Raw genomic sequence first — 21,699 nt, 5'->3', positions numbered from 1 at the left:
GCTCGCTGGGGATGAAGGATCAGTCTTTAAAGTATTTAACACTGTGAAGATGATGACACCAACAAACAGCCCAACACTGCAGGAGTTGTTGTAATCAGTGACAATCCATTAAAGACTTAGCTATTTTTAAGGCTAGCCTACCGTAGTACATCATTAAGATCACATCTGCACACTCTCATGTTACGGCAGTTAGGAATGGAACAGTGCAGACGGCTCTATAAGGACAACCAAGCGGTTGTCATCAACCCTGCCGCTTCCTAAACGCTTTACTTAGTAGCCATTATCGTGTAACCAAGGGCTATTGCCAGATAACTCCCAGAGCCTCCCTTCTATCATAACTTCACTTAATGCTGCATTTGAGAGCAGCTTGTAGCCTTGTAATCCAGCAATCCTATAATACCAGCCGTCCATCTGAGGCAGGGCGGCCGCTGGGCTGCCCACAACCCTGCAAACACACAACTCAGCTTTTTATTCGCCTCTTCACAAACGTTTCATGTTAGACAGCTCAGAACGAGCTCTGGCAACGCTGCTCCAGATTTTAATAAAAAAAAAAAAAAAAAAAAAAGCAAAAAACAAAACAGAGATGCTTCAGAACACCTAAAATCCAGCATGTTTTAACTAAAGCGGATTAGCACGAACAGAAAGTGACAAATGTGTAAAAGTGTCAGCACTGATATTCAAAGCTGCCCAGACTCTGACTGTCATTGCAGGAATAAAACAGCAAACCAGAAACAGCCCACATGACAGCTTGTCTTCCACATGTCCGGCTACAAACGTCCTTTGGACACGTGCATCAGCACGCACTTTGAAAATGTGAAAATCGCTCGCCATCACTGTCATCGTTACACATTCCCACACACAGTTGGCGGTGCTGTGTGCGCCTGCTGATATTCTCCGGCTAAAAAGATGCCACGCTGTCATGCGCGACTATCTGAGCTCTGTGGACAACATGGTTTCAGCTTGTGGACAGATGCAGATAAGCACAAAGGACACACTGAGGAAGCGCACCATGCAGCTTCTGAGAGCGAGGGGATGTGACGCGAGCCAGTGCTGCGATGAAACGTGCATTTAAAAGATAAATCACCACAAATGAACACATTCTAAACTGGAAGAGCACACATTAAAACACACAACCAAGCAGAAACACAAACTGTCTCATTTTTACAAAATAAAGCCTAATTTTCTCTCTTTAGTGCATATGTTACAGTTGACCTTTGAAAACTAGAGATGCACAATGATATCAGCACATCAGTATCGGCTGATGAAAGCTTATTTGCAGATGTGAAAATTTCTGGTGACAGAAAGATGACGAGACTCATTAAAACTGAACACGCTCCTCTATTCAATTTGGAACTCCAGAATTTTTCAGCATGGGTTCTATTTTTAGATGTATTTTGGTTCATCTTTTCACTTTGGAAAAAAAGATAAAAAAAAACAAAACAAAAACAAACCCAACAATTTTTAATTGGTGCAGTACTGATTTCAAACACAAACAGAAAACCATGTCTTGTCATTTAGTTTATTTCGTTTATATTTGGTGTTTCCCCTTTTCCCATAATGCCCCTGGTGGCCGCCTGTGCTTCCCAGAATGCACCGCGGTCCCAGCAGAGTTCTGCTGTCTCACAGCACATGTAAACAATGACAATGCGAGGATGTGGATGGCGTTAATTTTAGCAAGTTCATGGTCGATTATGATGATTATACGCTCTCTCAAGTTGAGTGGGTTATCTAGAGGAGGTGTAGCACCTGTGATGGACTTCTGCTGTGCCCCGATGTTGTCTTATTGTCCATACTTCACGGGATGTGTTTACACTGTGAGTGCCAGAACTCTGCTGAAACCGACCTCTCGCGTTCATAACTGTGAAACACCGAATAGCACCAAATCACAACAAAGCTCCCTCAATGCACTTCACTCAAATAAGGTCTAACCTTACCAACCTCTAGAGAAAGCATACAGGTGCCAGTGGTAAGGAAAAGCTCCCTCTGATGATATTGAAGAAGAAACCTCAAGCAGACCAGACTCAAAGGAGGGACCCACTGCTTAGGTCATTCTACCAAAAATGTTTACAATACAGAACACAACACAACAATTGTGTCCATGCATGTGTCCAGTCCCCGGTCGGGGGGCCATCGAGCCACTCAGTGGATGTGTTCCTGCAGCAGAGTCTGTTCCACGCCCGTTACGGACATCATCTAAACATCTAGTCATTCCTGCTGTAAGCAGAAGAAGAAGTCCCTCATCGACAATCCATCTGTAATGACTCGGAGGACAGTGGTGTCGTTGATGCTAAACTATGTGGCTAGCTGCAGAGTTTGTTGTTTTACAAAGTTTAGTTACATTTAAGTGAGGTCAATAATACTTTATTTTATTTGTCACTGTACATACATACAATGAAATTTGTCCTCTGTATTTAACCCGTCCTAATTGAGGTTAGACACAATCTAACCACTAGGAGCAGTGGACAGCCACAGTCCAGCATCCGGGGACCAACTCCAGATGCTGCCTTGGTCAGGGGCAAAGAAAAGAGCTGATCCTAAATAAGCATGCTTTTGATTGTGTGAGGAAACCAGAGTTCCCCGAGGAAACCCACACAGACATGGGGAGAACATGCAGATTCCACACAGAAAGGCCGGGAAGCGATCCCGCAACCTTCTTGCTAACCACTAAACCTCTCTGCAGCCTTAAACATAGATGTCTTTACTTTGTCAGGGATGTTCCCCATGGTACCAGACACTCCTATAAAGAAATTTTCATCAATTCAGGGACAACACAACGTAGATTTTACCCCTTTTAGATTTTACCCCAAAGAGTTACATTACGCTGGTCTACAGCCAAAATGCTTCCCAAATAAATACAGTCAAACATTGCTAATTTTGGGCCACTGAGAATGAAAATGATGTTTGAAGTCGTTTATTGGCTCTAGTTTTTAAGTACTATGCTACTGGGTCAGCATATATGAACCTGACTTAGGAATCCCGGAGGATGGGTGAGATATAAAGGTAACTGATGATAGTAAAAATCAGAATTGGCTAAACATATCTTTGACTGAATCTAGGGCTAAACCTTCGGTAAATAGGTTCGGTGTAAAAGCATTTACACTCACCGGACACTTTATTAGGTACACCTTGTTAGTACAGGGTCTGTTTTCAGAACTGCCTTAATTCTTTCAAGAAGGTGCTGGAAACATTCCTCACAGATCTTGTTCCATTTTGACATGATAGCATCACACAGTCACCCATTCAACCAGTCTGCCCATTATCCTCTGACCACAACAAGGCATTTGTGTCCATAAAACTGCCGCTCACTCACTTCTCTTTTTTAGACCACTCTCTGTAAACCCTTGAGATGGTTGTATATGACAATCTCAGTAGATCAGCAGTTTCTGAAATACTCAGACCAGCCCGTCTGGCACCACCAACCATGGCACGTTCAAAGTCGTTTAAATCCCCTTTGTTCCTGATTTTGATGCTCGGTTTGAACTTTGGGAAGTCGCCTTCAATGCATCTAGACGTATAAATGCATTGACTTTCTGCCATGTGAATTGAACAGGTGTACCTAATAAAGTGGCCGGTGAGTGTACCTCAGATGCAGTAGGAAAACAGAGGTCATCCAGGCTTGCAGATTATAGGTAGGACAAGAAATGCTCCATTTAATGAATGAGACAGGCCAAGAAGCACCGAGCAGACACTGAATAATATCCAATCTTTGTACTTACTTATGCCTACCATCCCTGGTTCTCAAGACCAGGCACCTAAGTGACTCTACTCTACTCTTTTCTACTCTTCTATTTTACACTTTCTTTTTACTTATTTAGATATACGAGGGCTGTCAATAAAGTAACGGTCCTTTTTATTTTTTTCAAAAACTATATGGATTTCATTCATATGTTTTTACGTCAGACATGCTTGAACCCTCGTGCGCATGCGTGAGTTTTTCCACGCCTGTCGGTGACGTCATTCGCCTGTGAGCACTCCTTGTGGGAGGAGTCGTCCAGCCCCTCGTCGGAATTCCTTTGTCTGAGAAGTTGCTGAGAGACTGGCGCGTTGTTTGATCAAAATTTTTTCTAAACCTGTGAGACACATCGAAGTGGACACGGTTCGAAAAATTAAGCTGGTTTTCAGTGAAAATTTTAACGGCTGATGAGAGATTTTGAGGTGAGACTGTCGCTTTAAGGACTTTTCACGGTGCGAGACGTCGCGCAGCGCTCTCAGGCAGCGTCATCAGCCTGTTCAAGCTGAAAACCTCCACATTTCAGGCTCTATTGATCCAGGACATCGTGAGAGAACAGAGAAGTTTCAGAAGAAGTCGGTTTCAGCATTTTATCCGGATATTCCACTGTTAAAGGAGATTTTTTTAATGAAAGACGTGCGGACGGGTCCGTGCGGACGGGTCCGTGCGGACGGGTCCGTGCGGACGGGTCCGCGCGTCGGGACGCAGCCGCCGCGACGGTCCGCCACAGGAAAAACACCTCTGTTGAAAGCCTTAAGGACAAGTTGGAACATGTCCTGCCTGTTAAACAATTTCTCATATACTCACTCCACTGAAAGCCATCAAAAGCCGCCTGGATTTTACAAATGGTTATCAACACGGAGGTGTTTTTCCTGTGACGTAAAAACATATGAATGAAATCCATATAGTTTTTGAAAAAAATAAAAAGGACCGTTACTTTATTGACAGCCCTCGTACCTTAGTATACTAGCATAGTTCCAACTTAGAATTGGAATATAATATATAAGATATACCTTACTGAATTTTCATATCTATGAACAAAATTGTGGTTTTTCATTTTTGTTCCAAAATAAATTAAATGTAAAAAACTTAAATTTATTGGAAGAAGTAGTCATTTTTATTGTAATATCTGAATTTGGCATGTCAAAATCCATAATAAACAGCAGATTTTATTTCTGAAGAAGACAACTTCTAAAAATTTGTATACCGGTGTTACAGAGCCACTTAGCTCATGTCGCTGTTCATGCTGTCAATCAATACAGCACTGATTAAACTAATTTTTGCCCTGAGTGAAAAGATGAACTCAACAACATCTGAAAATAGAGCCCAGGTTGAAAGATCCCGGAATTTCCATTTAAGTAAATTCCGTGTCTGTTCTGGTGAAAGTGGTTATCATGTTTGCTCCCCAAAACACAATGTTCCCAGTCTGAGACCACCTCTGCCCCACTTGTACACCTGGAGCTGTGTCAGGAGGGATATCTGATCCATACCTGTGGTGACCATGTGCCAAATGGGCGAAGCCACAACCAATGACTGAATGAGTTTCTGTAACAGATCCACATTTTGTTCCAAGTAATATTCTCATAAAAGGGGATAGGGTTACACACAGTGAGCAAACATGATGCCTTCTGTTGGCATACTTTTGATGGCCTGTGATTGGACAAAGGAGCAAATCCAAGTTCATCCAGTCCAGGTTGTGATACTGTACACGTGTCTACAGTGGAAATTCTGGTGGCAAATGATGTTAAATTCTTTGCGCTATTTTAATAACTAACTGCACATGGTATCCAACACCCCCCCCCCCCCCCCAAAAAAAAAAAAAATCCAGGTCAGAGTGAAAAAACACATAACACACGTGTTGTGGATGAAGCAACTGTTCTGTGACCAATGCCCAGACCGCTGCACCTACATAAACCCTTTCTCTCCACTCCTGGGATTTAAAGTGCTTTCTGCTGGATTCAGAATATATTTGCCTGATTTCAAGTGCAAGGAGTGAAATTTATTTTGAGGCAGCAAATGGAAAGGTAAAAAATCAAAACAGCATTTGACCATCAGAAATGGATGTTTGCTCATGTGCTGTAAAAAGAAAATATTAGAAGATTAAAATGAAAAGTAGCCCCATCAGATTGTGGTAATATACATTTTACTGTGATTGAAAAGGATTTATTTGATGGCCTAAGTTGAAGGCCATCAAATAAATCCTCAATCTCAGGCTAGACCAATCAAGAATCCTCCCTCAACAAACTTTTTCACTTACCCTTCACCATGTCTGCATAAAATAAGTTTATTTTAGTTTAGTTTTTTTAATCTCCAATGCCAGTTTGACTCATAAAAACACGTGTAAACACTGTTGTTTGTGATTTCTGGGCGGTTGTTCCTGCGGATCTTTAGAGAATAGGCTGCTCCTCCAAGCTGTGACTTCATTTATCAAGACTTCAGGGCTTCAAAGCGCAGTACCCGTTGGATTGGAAGGCTCTACAAGCCAATTTGAAACGGTTCAACCTCTGTGCAAAAAAAATTTACTTTGATTCCCATACTGAAATGGAACCCGAACATCTTAAACCATGCGACTGAAGCACAACTAACCCAGAATGCCCCCATGGATTAAACCCATTGCATTTGGGTCCCTGTCAGAAAAGGATTTTTTTTGCTTTCCATTTTTAAACAACTGCTTTTTTGTTTAAAAATGCTGCTATTCTACTGAATATGCCGTCGTGGCAATCCCTTGGTGGCAAGGAAGACAGTCTCTTGATCGATTCCCGGATGGAATGGTGGACATGGACAAAATATACATCCACGTTTGGTGTTGAACACCAACAACACATGGTCCTTGATAGACCCATAGTTTGGCCTGATGGCTGGGAAATCCCAGACAATTGGGGTCTGAAGACCTGTTACAACCTTCACCTGCCTTCCCAGCCTTTGGGTTAAAAGCCATAACCTCCTGCACCTGATCCGCTGTTGAGGACCTCTTGTTTCACAAGAGCTTCTTTAGCCTTCTTGTGTTCAGATTTCCTGCTGGGCCTTCATGGTTACCGTAGCAACTCACAGGGCACACAAGGTCCCAACAGGCAATCCCCTACTTGATCCATTACCCAGGTGTCAACACGGATGAGGAGTTACTTTAATACAAAATGCATATTTCCAGGTTTATTGCAATTTCTATCATGGCACCACAAAATAATCAAGCCACAACTTACAAAAAAACAACCCCCCTCCCCATCGCCAACCACCCAAGGGATGATTGGACAGGTTGCCCCCTCCCTTCCACAGACCATGTGGGTGCATCTCACAGACCAAGCAGGAAACTACTGTATGTACATAAGGATTTTCATGGCATATGTTGCCAAAGTTTTGGCTCCTCATTTGTCTAATCAACATTTCAAAACATAATATTTAACAGGAAAACATCACAAGTGACAAACTGAAAATACAGAATGTCCAGAAAGTTTTATTAATAAGTCACGGAAAGGACAGAACCATTGTCATAATACTTAATTAGTATAGTAGTAGTATTAGTATCGTTGGACATTTATGAAATGCTTGCAGCTTTGGGTTCCTCTTAAATAACGTTACCAGGAGGGGGCAGTATTTAATAGCATATGGAACAGGCACAATGCAGTTTGTGTGCTGCGACATTATCAAAGTCTGGGAACATTATCAGTTTGGGAACAGCTGATAGATCCCAGCTGACGACACAAATATGACTCGACAACTATATAATATTAAAGTGTAGGTGAAATGTAATACCATGTTTTCATGAATATTTAAAACTAAAATTAAACAACAGTTTGAAATTTATCCTTTCCTGGTGTGCAGTTCTTGAAGAGATAAATATTCAGATTTTGAACTGCGTGCCACTAAAAACCAGGAACTTCCCAGCGAGTGCCAACACTGGACAAGAAGGAGGAGGAAGTGTCATCAGCTCCGGAACCATGATCTTAATTGCCCCATTAATTTGTGGATTTTTACAGGCTAATGACAGTCCCATTTCCATCGAGTGGTTCGGGTCAGAGCTGCACCGTGTTTTCGATGTCCGGTTAATTTTCGCCGGTAGAATGGCAGGTGGAACACTTATATTGACAACTGCGTACGCATGGTGTCTGTGGCTTCTCCACTCGACACGGAGACAAAATGTGTATGTTCCCATTATTTTATTGTTTTCTGGATCATGGGATAATGTTGTTGCGTGCAGACTGAGACGTTATGAGCACATGAAGTGCTGGGAGTCTTTTAACTTGCAGCGCAAAGCGGCTCATTAACAACAGAGACTCGATCCATCAGTTGCAATAACGGATTACAGCCGGTGCGGTAACCTGGAACCAAACTCCTGTGTGACAAATGGACATTTCTTCAGCCAAGACAGAAGGAGTTAAATTATTTTCAGATGTCATTTTCTAAAGGTGGATAAGTTTAAAGATGATCTCATTGAAACGGACAGGTAAGACTATATTATTTACTTCTTGTGTGAATGGTTTTAATATTTAATAATAACATGTTACACTACTTACCACAGTACATTAAATGCATTCAAGAAGGAAACAATATTTATTTTAAAATTGGCTGATATTTTCAGGTCCTTCTTTCTAAGGAAAAAAAACAAATGCAAAATCCACACTTCCTCATCACTTTTTTCTGATGTCACAGATAGTAAAACTATTTTATTTATTTATTTTTAATCAGTTGATTACGACCAAAGAGCTGGCAAAAACAAAACAAAAACAGTTTATCACATCCACCCACATGCCGAAATCGCCTGCATTATTTATTTATTTATTTATTTTTCTAATCCCCATTCTGTGTTCTGAACTCTGCCAATATTGTCACTGTTGTCAGACTGAAGGTTTTCCTCCAAAGTTTATTGTCATCTAAATAAGGCTGAAAATCAAAAATGCTGTGTCCCCCACAGCTGCTTCAGAAACAAATTCAGACTGGACTCAAAAAAAAAAAAAAGCTCCACACTAGAAAAAAAGAAAAAGAAAAAAAAAGTCGTCCTCCAGACTGGACTTTAAAAAAAAAAAGCTCCACACTCAGAAAAAAAAAAAAAAAAAATCATCCTCTAGACTGAACTTAAAAAAAAAAAAAAAAAAGTGGCACATTTGGAAAAAAATCATCCTTCAGACTCAACTTTAAAAAAAGGTCCACACTCGAAAAAAAAAAATCGTCCTGCAGACTGGACTTAAAAAAAAAAAAAGCTCCACACTTGGAAAAAAAAAATCGTCCTCCAGACTGGACTTTAAAAAAAGCTCCACACTCGAAAAAAAATCGGCCCGCAGACTGGACTTAAACAAAAAAAAGCTCCACACTCAAAAAACAAAAAACAGCTCGACCTCTGCTGTGTTTACAGTTGATGTGGGCTTGAATCAGCAGGTCTCGTTCTTGTGATGACGTAGCAACAATATGGCTGCGGCTGAGGGCTGAGGGCTGAAATAGAGCGCAGGCTTCAGACAGCTATAGTTTATCCTTCACCTGTGCACTTATCATTGACTTTTATTGTTTAGGATTTTTTAAAAATATCAACATTTCCTCATTTTTAGTGATTATTTTTGCACATTTTTTGGTGTCACCTATGCTTTAAATAAGAGGTAAGCTTTACTTGGAATTTGAAGTATTACTGTACTCTCCAAAATGTAATTCCCCGTCATCTTTGAGTTGATGCAGGTTTAAAAGTGAATTACAGCAGCAGTCTGCTAGAAGCACACCAAAACATATTTGAAAGGTCAGTAATGTCAGAATGTGTTCATACTGCGTAAGAAGAACATAAGAAAGAATGAAAGGAGATGTTTGTAGAAAAGATCTGCATTGACTCTCAGGAGTGTTTGCTGCTTTGCTTTCTTTCCACCCCAAAACACTTTCACCCAACCATATCAACGGAACAGCAGCAGCCGCTGACACGATCTGCTCAGACTTTATCTCTAAAATAATCCACCGGCTGGAACGGAATAAGACAGAACAGTGCGGCCGCACGCAGGACAACTTATCTGGAAGCACAAAAAGTGAGATACCACAGCTGTCCCTGTGCTCGTCAAAGGACGGGAAAAGGGCCAAAGTGCTGTGACAGACTGATGGAAAAAAGTAATTAATTCTGTCACAATCTCATCCGACTGACTGAACAACTCATGTATGTACAGTAGGATACTGACTCGCTGAGTAGAGTGCATTCCTCTGCCAAAGCTGCAAAACCCCATTTAAAAGAAGTATTTGAGATTAACTATTGGCACGAAGCTCTCTTTTAAAAGTCACTTAAAACACCTGATCTCCAAATGGACAATTTTCAAGATCACCGCCATCTTGAAATTGAGACTTCCGGTTAGCCAGTCACTCCCGTGTTTGGCGTGATTAGAATCACCTGCTCAGCTGTCAGATTTCCAGGGAGTGAAATGGCCACTGGAGGCAAATTCCACGCCATATCAGAAAGTAATTTCTTGTTGTTGTTATTAACCCACAAGGAATGAGAAGGAGTGCTGCAGTGGTGTGAATATCAATCTAAAGCCCCGGTCACACGGCACTAACGAAGGACACTGAAGCCAAAACGAAACAAGAAATCTGGACTTACACTGACTTTCAGAGACATCATTTAACCATCATCCAGCTTTGTTGTTATGATGCCTGAACAGCAACTGCAACTGCTAAAAAAGCAGTTTGAACATAACAGTTTTGAGTTTGTAGCATCAACAGCAGATACTACTATTATTGTGAACACCCCCTTTTCTACCTTTTTTACTAATAGCCCAATTTCATAGCCTTAAGAGTGTGCATATCATGAATGCTTGGTCTTGTTGGATTTGTGAGAATCTACTGAATCTACTGGTACCTTCTTTCCTATGTAACAATAAGAAATATACTCAAAACCTGGATTAACTGCTGGGGGGTTCCCATGATGCACTGTTTCTTTCTCTTTTTGCTCTGTATGCACCACTCTGCATTTAATCATTAGTGATCGATCTCTGCTCCCCTCCACAGCATGTCTTTTTCCTGGTTCTCTCCCTCAGCCCCAACCAGTCCCAGCAGAAGACTGCCCCTCCCTGAGCCTGGTTCTGCTGGAGGTTTCTTCCTGTTAAAAGGGAGTTTTTCCTTCCCACTGTAGCCAAGTGCTTGCTCACAGGGGGTCGTTTTGACCGTTGGGGTTTTTCTGTAATTATTGTATGGCCTTGCCTTACAATATAAAGCGCCTTGGGGCAACTGTTTGTTGTGATTTGGCGCTATATAAAAAAAAAATTGATTGATTGATTGATTAATCTTTTCAGTCACATAGCACTACTATTATTCTGAACACTACTATATATAAATATTTACTGGTAGCTCAGTGAACTGACATGTTTCCTATATCGTGTAATATAATTGGGATTCAACTGACCAGTCTGGCTATGAAAGCAAACTATAACATCAGCTGTCAATCCAGCTGTCAATTCACTTCATTCGGCGACAAGTAACAGAGCAAAGCAGCTCACCCATGTTGTGTTTAATGCAACTGGTAAAATCTATCCCTCATCATAAGATTACCACTGAAGGAAGAGAAAACCCAAGTATGTTTTGTCTTTACCTAAAAACCTCATCATGATGAGCTTCCCCACTGAACAAAACCCCACATAATTTTGTCTTTCTATAAAAATACAGCAATAAGTGTCTTTTCACTTAAAAAAAGTAAAGATTTATATGTACACACTGTCTTTAAAGCAGACACACTGTTGATTGCTACTACAATCCATTATGGGAGTTCTGGGTTTGTTCGTTCTTTTTTTTATTATTGTTATTCAACATTTTTGTTTAGCAGTGTTATAGATTTATTGTGTTTTTCTAGTTCAAGTAGTGCAGTTAGTTTGGTGAAGAGTTATGTTGTGACCATGAGTGAAAAGTGCCTTGCATTTGATGTCTTCTGCCATCATCTATGTTGTTGTGTGTGAAAAGTAAATGACACTTCTTTGCAGCAGCCGGTAGGGTACATAAAGACAAAGGCTCTGGCTCATTGTTCGTTCTGGGTTTCTGCAGTGATTCAACTCAAAACGGGCTCATCAGTAGCCAGCTGTGTACCGAGTCAATGCTAAAAGTTAACGGTTAGCTGCAACTTCCACTAAATTTTTTAGCGGTTTATCGGTTTAGCGTTGCAAAAGTTAACTTTTCAGTTAGCGGATTAGCAGTTATCAAAGCTAAGTTTTTGGTTAGCTGTGCCCGCCACTGAGTATTTCTACAATATTCTTATATTAATGTTAAAACAACTCTTATTTATCATATCCAAATTTTTTCCCAAAAATTACAAGACTTTGATGCTGTTGTGCTACCAGTTAATATCATTCTAATCCATCCAAATTTTATCGGCTTTTTTCTTTTTACATTATAAAAAAATCTGTGGGGCGGAACAATAAAAATTAGAAACTTTATTTTTGTGTGGCACTCTGCTCCACACATAAGGAACTTAAAAGACAGGGCAAGAAGTGCAGATCATATGAAACGGTAGGCATGTCTGATGTTTCACCTCAAAAGAAGATCATTTAAACTGATCAAATACCTTCAAGTCCTATTTGGTACATCAGAAAGAACACAGGGTACTATAAGGACAGTAATGTTGGGAAACTGACGCTGTTGTTTGTGTGTTTATGTGACAGTGCAGACGGGGGACATCCGTCAGCACACCCACCTGCTGCCACGGCCGAACACATGACAAAGAACATCCCCACGGCCATCCTCTTCAGACTGGAAGGCAGCAGGCCTCTGCGCTTCAGGATGGGGTCCACCACTTTGTCCTTCAGGGGAATCAGCAGAAGGATGAGCACTGCGTCAAACATCGTGAGCCAGGCTGCCGGAAAACGGAACGTCACCTGGGAATACAGACGAGAAAAATGAGGCAAAGCCGTGCAAAAACTACAACAAAAAAGCACCAAGCATGAAAACTAATAGTGAGAATGGCAGAGAGCAGTTCCTCAAATCCATGGATTTTGAGCTAGATATTGCTTTAGCACCCCCTGGTGGTCAAAAAGTAAAGTAAACATAAAACATCTATGGAAAGTAAATTAAGGTCAGTTACCTCAATTATTAGTAAGTGTATACTAGAATAATTATAACAATATGGATTATTAGATAGCAAATCTGAATAAAATGTGCATCTTTTCAGCAATAATCTACTCGTACTGCCTTCAAATGTACTTCTAAAATGAATCATACTGCACAAACACAGCGGCTGACACACCAATTAGACAGAAAATCCACTGCAGGCACAAAAGGTTCCAATAAATTCAGCGAGCGAGGAATGATAGAGTGCGAACGGCTCAAGATGTTTTAGCAATTCACATTTCAAGTGCCATGTGAGCTGTGTTTTAACACCTCCGATAGCCTCATTTATTCTCAAATTGAATTTTCATTTGCTAGAGTAACTGCTGGCAAGCAGCGTGCCGCTCCTCAGAGAGCGTTTTCTCCCTTGTTTGCTAATTATCATATTCAAAATGACAGGACGAGGTTATTGAGATTCTCTTTTGACAGGAAAAGCCTGACATGAGTGACATTTCACAGCAGCTGTGGGTCTCCACAGTCATGGAGGAGGTTCTGCTTTCCCACGTCACTCAGCAGATGGCGCCGTGAAAAACAGGAACAGCACACATAGGTTATGTTCTGTTCTGTTAGACCTCAGTGCTGCTTTTGATACTGTTGACCATAAAATTTTATTACAGAGATTAGAGCATGCCATAGGTATTAAAGGCATTGCGCTGTGGTGGTTTGAATCATATTTATCTAATAGATTACAATTTGTTCATGTAAATGGGGAATCTTCTTCACAGACTAAGGTTAATTATGGAGTTCCACAAGGTTCTGTGCTAGGACCAATTTTATTCACTTTATACATGCTTCCCTTAGGCCGTATTATTAGACGGCATTGCTTAAATTTTCATTGTTACGCAGATGATACCCAGCTTTATCTATCCATGAAGCCAGAGGACACACACCAATTAGCTAAACTGCAGGATTGTGTTACAGACATAAAGACATGGATGACCTCTAATTTCCTGCTTTTAAACTCAGATAAAACTGAAGTTATTGTACTTGGCCCCACAAATCTTAGAAACATGGTGTCTAACCAGATCTTTACTCTGGATGGCATTACCCTGACCTCTAGTAATACTGTGAGAAATCTTGGAGTCATTTTTGATCAGGATATGTCATTCAAAGCGCATATTAAACAAATATGTAGGACTGCTTTTTTGCATTTACGCAATATCTCTAAAATTAGAAAGGTCTTGTCTCAGAGTGATGCTGAAAATCTAATTCATGCGTTTATTTCCTCTAGGCTGGACTATTGTAATTCATTATTATCAGGTTGTCCTAAAAGTTCCCTGAAAAGTCTTCAGTTAATTCAAAATGCTGCAGCTAGAGTACTAACGGGGAATAGAAGGAGAGAGCATATCTCACCCATATTGGCCTCTCTTCATTGGCTTCCTGTTAATTCTAGAACAGAATTTAAAATTCTTCTTCTTACTTATAACGTTTTGAATAATCAGGTCCCATCTTATCTTGGCCTCTCTTCATTGGCTTCCTGAATGGGAGGCAGAGCCTTCAGCTTTCAGGCTCCTCTCCTGTGGAACCAGCTCCCAATTCAGATCAGGGAGACAGACACCCTCTCTACTTTTAAGATTAGGCTTAAAACTTTCCTTTTTGCTAAAGCTTATAGTTAGGGCTGGATCAGGTGACCCTGAACCATCCCTTAGTTATGCTGCTATAGACTTAGACTGCTGGGGGGTTCCCATGATGCACTGAGTGTTTCTTTCTCTTTTTGTTCTGTATGCACCACTCTGCATTTAATCATTAGTGATTGATCTCTGCTCCCCTCCACAGCATGTCTTTTTCCTGGTTCTCTCCCTCAGCCCCAACCAGTCCCAGCAGAAGACTGCCCCTCCCTGAGCCTGGTTCTGCTGGAGGTTTCTTCCTGTTAAAAGGGAGTTTTTCCTTCCCACTGTCGCCAAGTGCTTGCTCACAGGGGGTCGTTTTGACCGTTGGGGTTTTTACGTAATTATTGTATGGCCTTGCTTTACAATATAAAGCGCCTTGGGGCAACTGTTTGTTGTGATTTGGCGCTATATAAATAAAATTGATTGATTGATTATGCGTGTGCACACTAAACAACAATACGTTAAAAGCAAAGATAATTAAAAATAACATATAACACCATCACTGAAAGTTTATTCCCACATGCAGCCAGTGGGCATGATGTCACTATGTGCAAGGAGCCAATCAACTGGTCATGCAAAATTTCACTTGTGAGCAAGATAACTTCAGTAGTACTAGCTCGATTGTCACCAAACTTGGTATATGCATTATGCATAGTGACCCCACAAAGCCTATAGATTTAGGTGTCAAAAGGTCAAGGTCACTGGAGTGTAGTTTGCCAAAATATTGTGAGCAAAATAACTTTTTGTTAACTGCCAGATTGTCAAACTTGCTATGTGTGTTAGGTATACTGACCTCAAGAAGGCTGTTGATTTTGGGGTCAAAAGATCAAAAAATAAAGTGAGTGTGATAACTTCTTTTCTAATTGGCTGGCTGTCACCAAACGTGGCATGCATGTTAAGCATGGTGACTCCATCAAGCAGATTGACTTTGGGGTCAAAGGATCAAAATAACTGAACTGTACTTTGTAAACGCCTTCTGCAGAAAAGCATCAACTGTCAGTGGTAAACCTATCAATGTTTTTCCAGGGTGCCGTGGGCTCATGCAGATGATCCACTTGTCCAACATATTGCTGGTGGTGATAAAGATTCTTGTTTCTATGATTAGAGCTTCAAAATTGTTAAATGTATCTTTACTGGAAAAATTTTGAACAACTGTGGAAAATGTAGTATTTTTCCAAGGGTCACAGGGCAAGCAAGGTTATCTGGCCAATTTTACAAAAACAAGTAGGATTCTTCAAGGATCAAAACTATTAATTATTGTTAATACTTGATCATTCTAATGCATTTTATTTGTCATAACTCTTACTTGTCATTCTATTTTCCTTGTCCATTTTAAGATATTTATTTAGGAACTCATATAAAAGTGTGAAACAAATTGGTGTTATTGCTGCGTAATACAGATCTTGAAAGCCATGAAAAACATAAAAGCAGATTACAAGTGATTTTGCACAATATAACCTCTTTAATAATGATCTTCTTTGATCAAGTTTAAAATCAAATCTCAAAGTTCAAACACAAATGGGGAAAACTCCACAAATCGAGTCAATTACAACTGTCAAATTATGTGATCATTTTTGAAACCATTAAATGTAAAGATTTCTTATTTTATTTAAAGGTCTGAGAGCTTTTTTTTATATTACATAAATACTTCATGTACACTATCAGTCAAAACTTTGGACTGGTAGTATACATGAATATTTTAAGAAACCCAGTGAGATCTGTAAAGCGTTCACAAAAATATTTACTTTACACAGTTTTATAGGTTTAACAATAAAGTGCTGTGCAGCCGGTTTGCTCTGTGTAAGCCTGATCCCGTCAGATCTCAGGAGCTAAGCAGTACTTGGATGGGAGACCTCTTTGGAACACCAGCTGCTGTGTGTGTTTCTCCAGGCAAAACTGGAGTTGCATCATCAATACCTGGCTGTATTGGCTGTGGCGACCCTGAACCAAAGAAACGGGAGCAGCCAAAAGTACAACAACAACAACCTATAAAGTGCTGCACTGACAGATAGTGTGCACAACTGCATGCATGACTGAGCCCTGTGTATGTTAGCATGAAAGCATCTGTGGTTCACACAGATAAACATTTTAACACCATCCTTCTACTTCCTTCTGTCTTCACACCTACATATTTTCTGGACTGTGGACCCCACAGCAGCTATTGCCGCTGCAAAGCGCAAGTATAATTTCATGCACAAGCTTGGTCTTGCACGAGTGCACCTGCTCTGCATTGTGTACACCTGATCACATCAGATCTCAGAAGTTAAGCAGAGCAGGTTCTAGTTAATACATGGATGGAAGATCACTTGGGAAGACTATAGTGGCTGTGTATGTTTCTCCGGGTAAAGCTGGAGCTGAATGAGGGAGGGCATCCGTTGTAAAACTTGTGCCAAATCCCAGTGTGGGTCAACACAGGAAAAAACTGGGTTGGCTGAAAGACAAACAACAACTGGGCTTGCAAGAATCATGTCGTGGAGCCATATATAATTATGTATTCAGTATGTGGAGCAGGATCCCAGAGTTAACTTGATTTTAATACTATAAAATGAGACATTTTACTTAATTTCTCAAAAAGCAAATATACAAATGTTGATGAAATATTGGAACAATTGTTAACCCTGTATAGTTTAAAGACAAAGTTGCAATAAAGTATATGGATTTTCTTAATGGCTGTTTTTTTGTAACATCAGTCACGCCCATAGTATTCAGTACCACCAACTTGTCCTAAGCATCAACAAAGTTCTTTCCTCTACCAAGCAGACCTTGTCCCTGTTATGTCTTCTACAACAGAGGAACACTCTGTATGGCTGTATGTTTTAAGTCCTGATTTTAAGGCCTGCTTCCTCTCTGAATGTAGTCACTGTGTAATTACCTATGACACATGGTGCAAAGTATTCCTTTTTAAAACCAAATTAACTCAACCAATAATTTGCATCACTTTTTGCCAAAATAAGACCAACTTTAACTTTTGACCAATGTACAAACTGAAATTGACCTTTGTCACTGTTCTTGCAGTTTTTACCCCATAACTCCATAACATTCAGTCATAGATAGCCAAAGTACACCTTTTTGGAATCTTTATATTAAGACAAATAATGTGATATAGTTTTGAATATGACGGGAGAATTTTAAAATTTTGACCCCTGTGTAATTCTTCAATTGAGCCCTACCTGACCGCCTACTGAAAATTCAAGTCACTATTTGAAGGATTCCTTTGTAAACATTCTGTTATGTGATGAACTAATGGACTAATGAGCCAGATCACAAAGAAAGAAACCAAATATCAGTTAGTGATAAAGAGCAATTTTTAAAATTCCAGACCCCAATCCAGTTGCTCTCTGAGGAGGACGTGGTCACCAAATTTGTTCAGGAATTTTAAATAAATAACAGGTGCATCAGTGATAAGGAACAGCACACATGGGTCTGACTGGTCTCAGAACAACTTTTTTTACTTAATCAGAGCAATCATTTCTGAGTTATGTGAACAGAAACACATCATCTGTATGGTTTGCCAACCCACAGGTTGTAGTGACGTAAAAATAACATCTTTCACTCCTGTTCTTATTTTGTGGCATGATAAATTCTGTTTTGTTGAAGCAACAGTCTTGAAATGTGTAATCACACAGCCATCTAATCTCACTTCCTTTTTGATCTGCAGACATGTCGAGGTTGGGAGCAGAAAAAAAGAAAAAAAAAAAGCAGACTTCTGTTTTAGATATGTGACTAAAAAAAACAAGAAAAAGAAAAAGTTAAGCTGCTTAAGTGGAATCTGAATAAATATGTGAAATATGACTTTCACACAGTCAAACACATCAGTGTAAATTACTCTTTAAAATCATTTGCAGTACATTTTCCACATTAGAAAAAAAAACATTTGATCGGACTGTGTGGACTAACAGCAAATGTTTCACTTCATGTTTTCAAGAATCCACCAAGCATGTCTGATCAAAAACTGCACCAGATGCACCCAGAACAAGCTGTATTTCCAAGACCATCACAATCCCATCACTTAAAACCCTTTGATATGTGAGGTGGAGGCGACGTAACGGAACTGAGGGGGTGCCACTGTTCAAAACCACCCAGTACTCAATGTCCAATTAGTCCCACAAATGGAGATCTCTTATTGGACACACCCACACAGGCGCGTGCATGCTGTGAAGAATTGTGTAGATTCAAGCTGGAGTACAGAGATAGCAGGTTGCTTATCCATATTAGTCTGTGGACTAAAGTCCCAGTTTAATCCCTATGGCAGTGGTCACTGCCATATGGGATCTTTGCTGCCTCCAGATGTTGTCTACCACTATCAATCAGAGACTTACTGATACATACATTTTCGCCATTAATGGATCAAGTTCAAACCTATGGAACCAGAGGACAAACACAACTTTGACGTGTCAAACTTAGCTCATAGAGCTGCCATTCCACAGAGCAGCGTTCCTTCCTCAGTTTCATCCCAAATAGCAAATCGGGGCACATTTTGAAGCATCACAGTAACTCCTTGATCCATCTTCTGTCAGTCTTAAACAAACCTGGCATACGCAGTAGTTACGGCCATCGTCGGCACCAGTTTTGAAATCAGGGTGAAATTTTCCAGTTGTTCAAAAATTTCATCTTGATTCGCCAAATTGGGGTCATTACTTGGTCACTTCAAGGTGTTTGTAGCTTTAACAGCTTCATTCATGTTCAAACATCTTTATTTGTGGTAGTCCTAGTCACTACAGCTAGGAACTTGCACAGCTACCTCCATCGGGTTAAAAATTTCAAGCAAACGGCGCATTTGTTGTGGTTTTGGCTGAGAAGGCAGCCAGATGCAGCTTTACTTTTTTTTTCGAGCGAGTTGCCAGGTATGCGCTTTATAAGCCAGCTAGTTGCCAGGGCCAGTTTCATAAAGCAGTCTAATTTTGTTTAGTTGAATAAACTCACTTAGTTGACTAATTTTGTGAAGTTAGTCATTGCACAAAAAGCTTAGTCAGCTAAAGTTTTGCGTTACCCGACTAAAGTTTTAGGCTGGTTTACGTCCATGGCCGTGCTTCATGCACATAAAGGAACAGAAGGAGGATGATTCTTGTATTGTCTGCTCTTTTATAATAGGAATTAAATATTTTAACAGGCAAAATGAAATCCTCATCATTCATCATCAATCATTTCTTGCGTCATTTCCAACACAGACCATCAAGTCATCAGGCATCAATTACACATTATAAGAATAATAAGAAGAACTTTATTAAACCCGAAGGAAATTGTTTTGCCAGCGTGCCAAAACAGTAACAGTAACATTGCTTTACTTCTTTTACGTTTTATTTTAACAGTGAGAACAGAATCATTATCAGTAACATGACTGTCTTACATTTAAACAGTACATTCATTGTTGTTATAATGTTCTGTGCTCTTTCATTATTTTGTCCTTACACATTTTTGGCAATTTATGTACATTTGTGAAACACGTGATTGCCTCCGCTGCTGTGTGAGGGCGATGTGTTATCACATCTCTCACGTGCCTGCACTGTGTTCATGCGCATGCACACGAGCGTGCATCAAACCGTCACCAAGGGATTGTTCACACCTGTCCGACCGTGTGTACCCTCCCGGCAGCAGCTGGAGTTTTTTGCGGTTCGCCAATTCACTCCCCCCACCTTTTTCGGCCAGTTTCTGCTTCTTTCAACCAACTTCGTGTTATGTGTGAAGGGGCCCTAAACAAAACTCTTGCGAACTGGAGGCATTTCTTGGCAATAGCACTCGTGAGGGCGCTATGGCTGTGAAAATCAATGACGAACATAAGATGGCTAGTCTACAAGTTTAGCCATCAGGTTTAGTCAATGTGAAATGGTGATTAGACAGATAATGTTGGGCAACTAACTGTAGTCGACTAAGAAAGATTAATAGGCTAAAAAAATAGACCACTTTATGAAACCAGGCTCAGGTATGCAATTTATAAGACAACCTGATAGAAGGCATGCTGGAGTAATCTGTTTCATCCCGTTTTTGTTGTGTGGGCCGCTGAAGAGGAGGTACTGCTGGCCCACCACCACCAGAGGGCACCCTGCCTGGAGTGCGGGCTCCAGGCACAAGAGGGCGCTGCCGCCTCACAGGAGCAGCCGGGGTGACAGCTGTCACTTATCACCTACGACAGCTGTCACCAATCATCTGATCTTCAGTGGTATATCAGCAAGACGACATCTCCACCTCTTTGCCGAGATATCGCTCTACCGAGGAGGTAACGTACTCAGCCGACTTTGTTGTCTTCCTGACAGGAATACCTGTTGCTTTGTGTGTTGGATAGCAGATATTTTGTTTCCTTTTTTTCCGACGAGAGGTGGAGGTGGTTTCCACCATACGTGTTGCTGGGTGCAGACGCACCCACATCTAACTGTTTTTGTTCCTCGCCAGTAGTACCAGATCCGACAAGCGGAGGCAGTGGCCACCTGGGAGTTCGGGACTTGGCGGCTCCAGTATTCCCGGGGTTCGGTGGCGGAGGAAATCGTGTGGTTCCGGTTCTGCTTTGGACAGACGTCTCTTATCTTCGAGCCTGCCCACGCGACACAGTTTTGTGAATTGACTTCATTGACTATTATTGTAATCTGCTGTGTTTGTTGTGCTATTCACAACAGTAAAGTGTTGTTATTTGACTTCCTCCATTGTCCGTTCATTTGCGCCCCCTGTTGTGGGTCCGTGTTCCTACACTTTCACAACAGGATATCTCGGCCAACGTCATGGACCCCGAGGGGCGTCAACCGGCTGTTGAACGGCCAATGGAAGAGCAGGGCGCACAGGCGTCTGCAGGAGGCATGATCAGTGAGTTGCAGCGAATCCTCACCGCTTTTACGGCTCGGTTGGATCTAATGACCGAGCAGAACGTCCTCCTTAACCGCAGGGTGGAGGCTCTCGCCGCGCAGGTGGAAGCGCGCCCTCAGGGCGCTGCTGCGGCTCCCCCTCCTGTCGATCATGTGCGCAACAGTGACATTCCACAGGTCGTTCAACGACCCCTCCCACCTTCCCCTGAAGCATACATAAGCCCTCCGGAGCCGTACGGGGGTTGTGTGTAGACGTGCGCGGACTTTCTTATGCAATGTTCGCTCGTCTTCGCACAACGTCCCGTCATGTACGCGACTGATGCTAGTAAGATAGCTTATGTGATTAATCTGCTTCGCGGTAAGGCACGCGCTTGCACTACAGCGCTCTGGGAGCAAAATTCACGGCTCCTTCTGATGTATGACGGTTTGTGAGGGGATTCAGAACAGTGTTCGATCACCCAAATAGAAGAGAAATCCCTTCAGCCGTGCTGCTGTCAATGAGACAGGGGCGCTGAAGCGCAGC

The 21,699-nt window shown here is 41.2% G+C and overlaps 1 protein-coding gene across 1 annotated transcript in view; it reads right to left on the bottom strand.

Moving 5' to 3' along the window:
• Positions 1 to 21,699, bottom strand: part of slc15a4 (solute carrier family 15 member 4) — a 221,958-nt gene that overhangs the window by 154,499 nt on the left and 45,760 nt on the right. The window contains exon 6 of the mRNA XM_034169758.1: positions 12,366 to 12,546. Coding sequence (XP_034025649.1) covers positions 12,366 to 12,546 — 181 coding nt within the window. The remainder of the gene's footprint in view (positions 1 to 12,365; positions 12,547 to 21,699) is intronic.

This window comes from Thalassophryne amazonica, chromosome 5 (assembly GCF_902500255.1).
Source record: "Thalassophryne amazonica chromosome 5, fThaAma1.1, whole genome shotgun sequence".
Classification (NCBI taxonomy): domain Eukaryota; kingdom Metazoa; phylum Chordata; class Actinopteri; order Batrachoidiformes; family Batrachoididae; genus Thalassophryne; species Thalassophryne amazonica.
The sequence above is the reverse complement of the archived record's forward strand: the minus strand, read 5'-3'. Positions and strand labels throughout refer to the sequence as shown.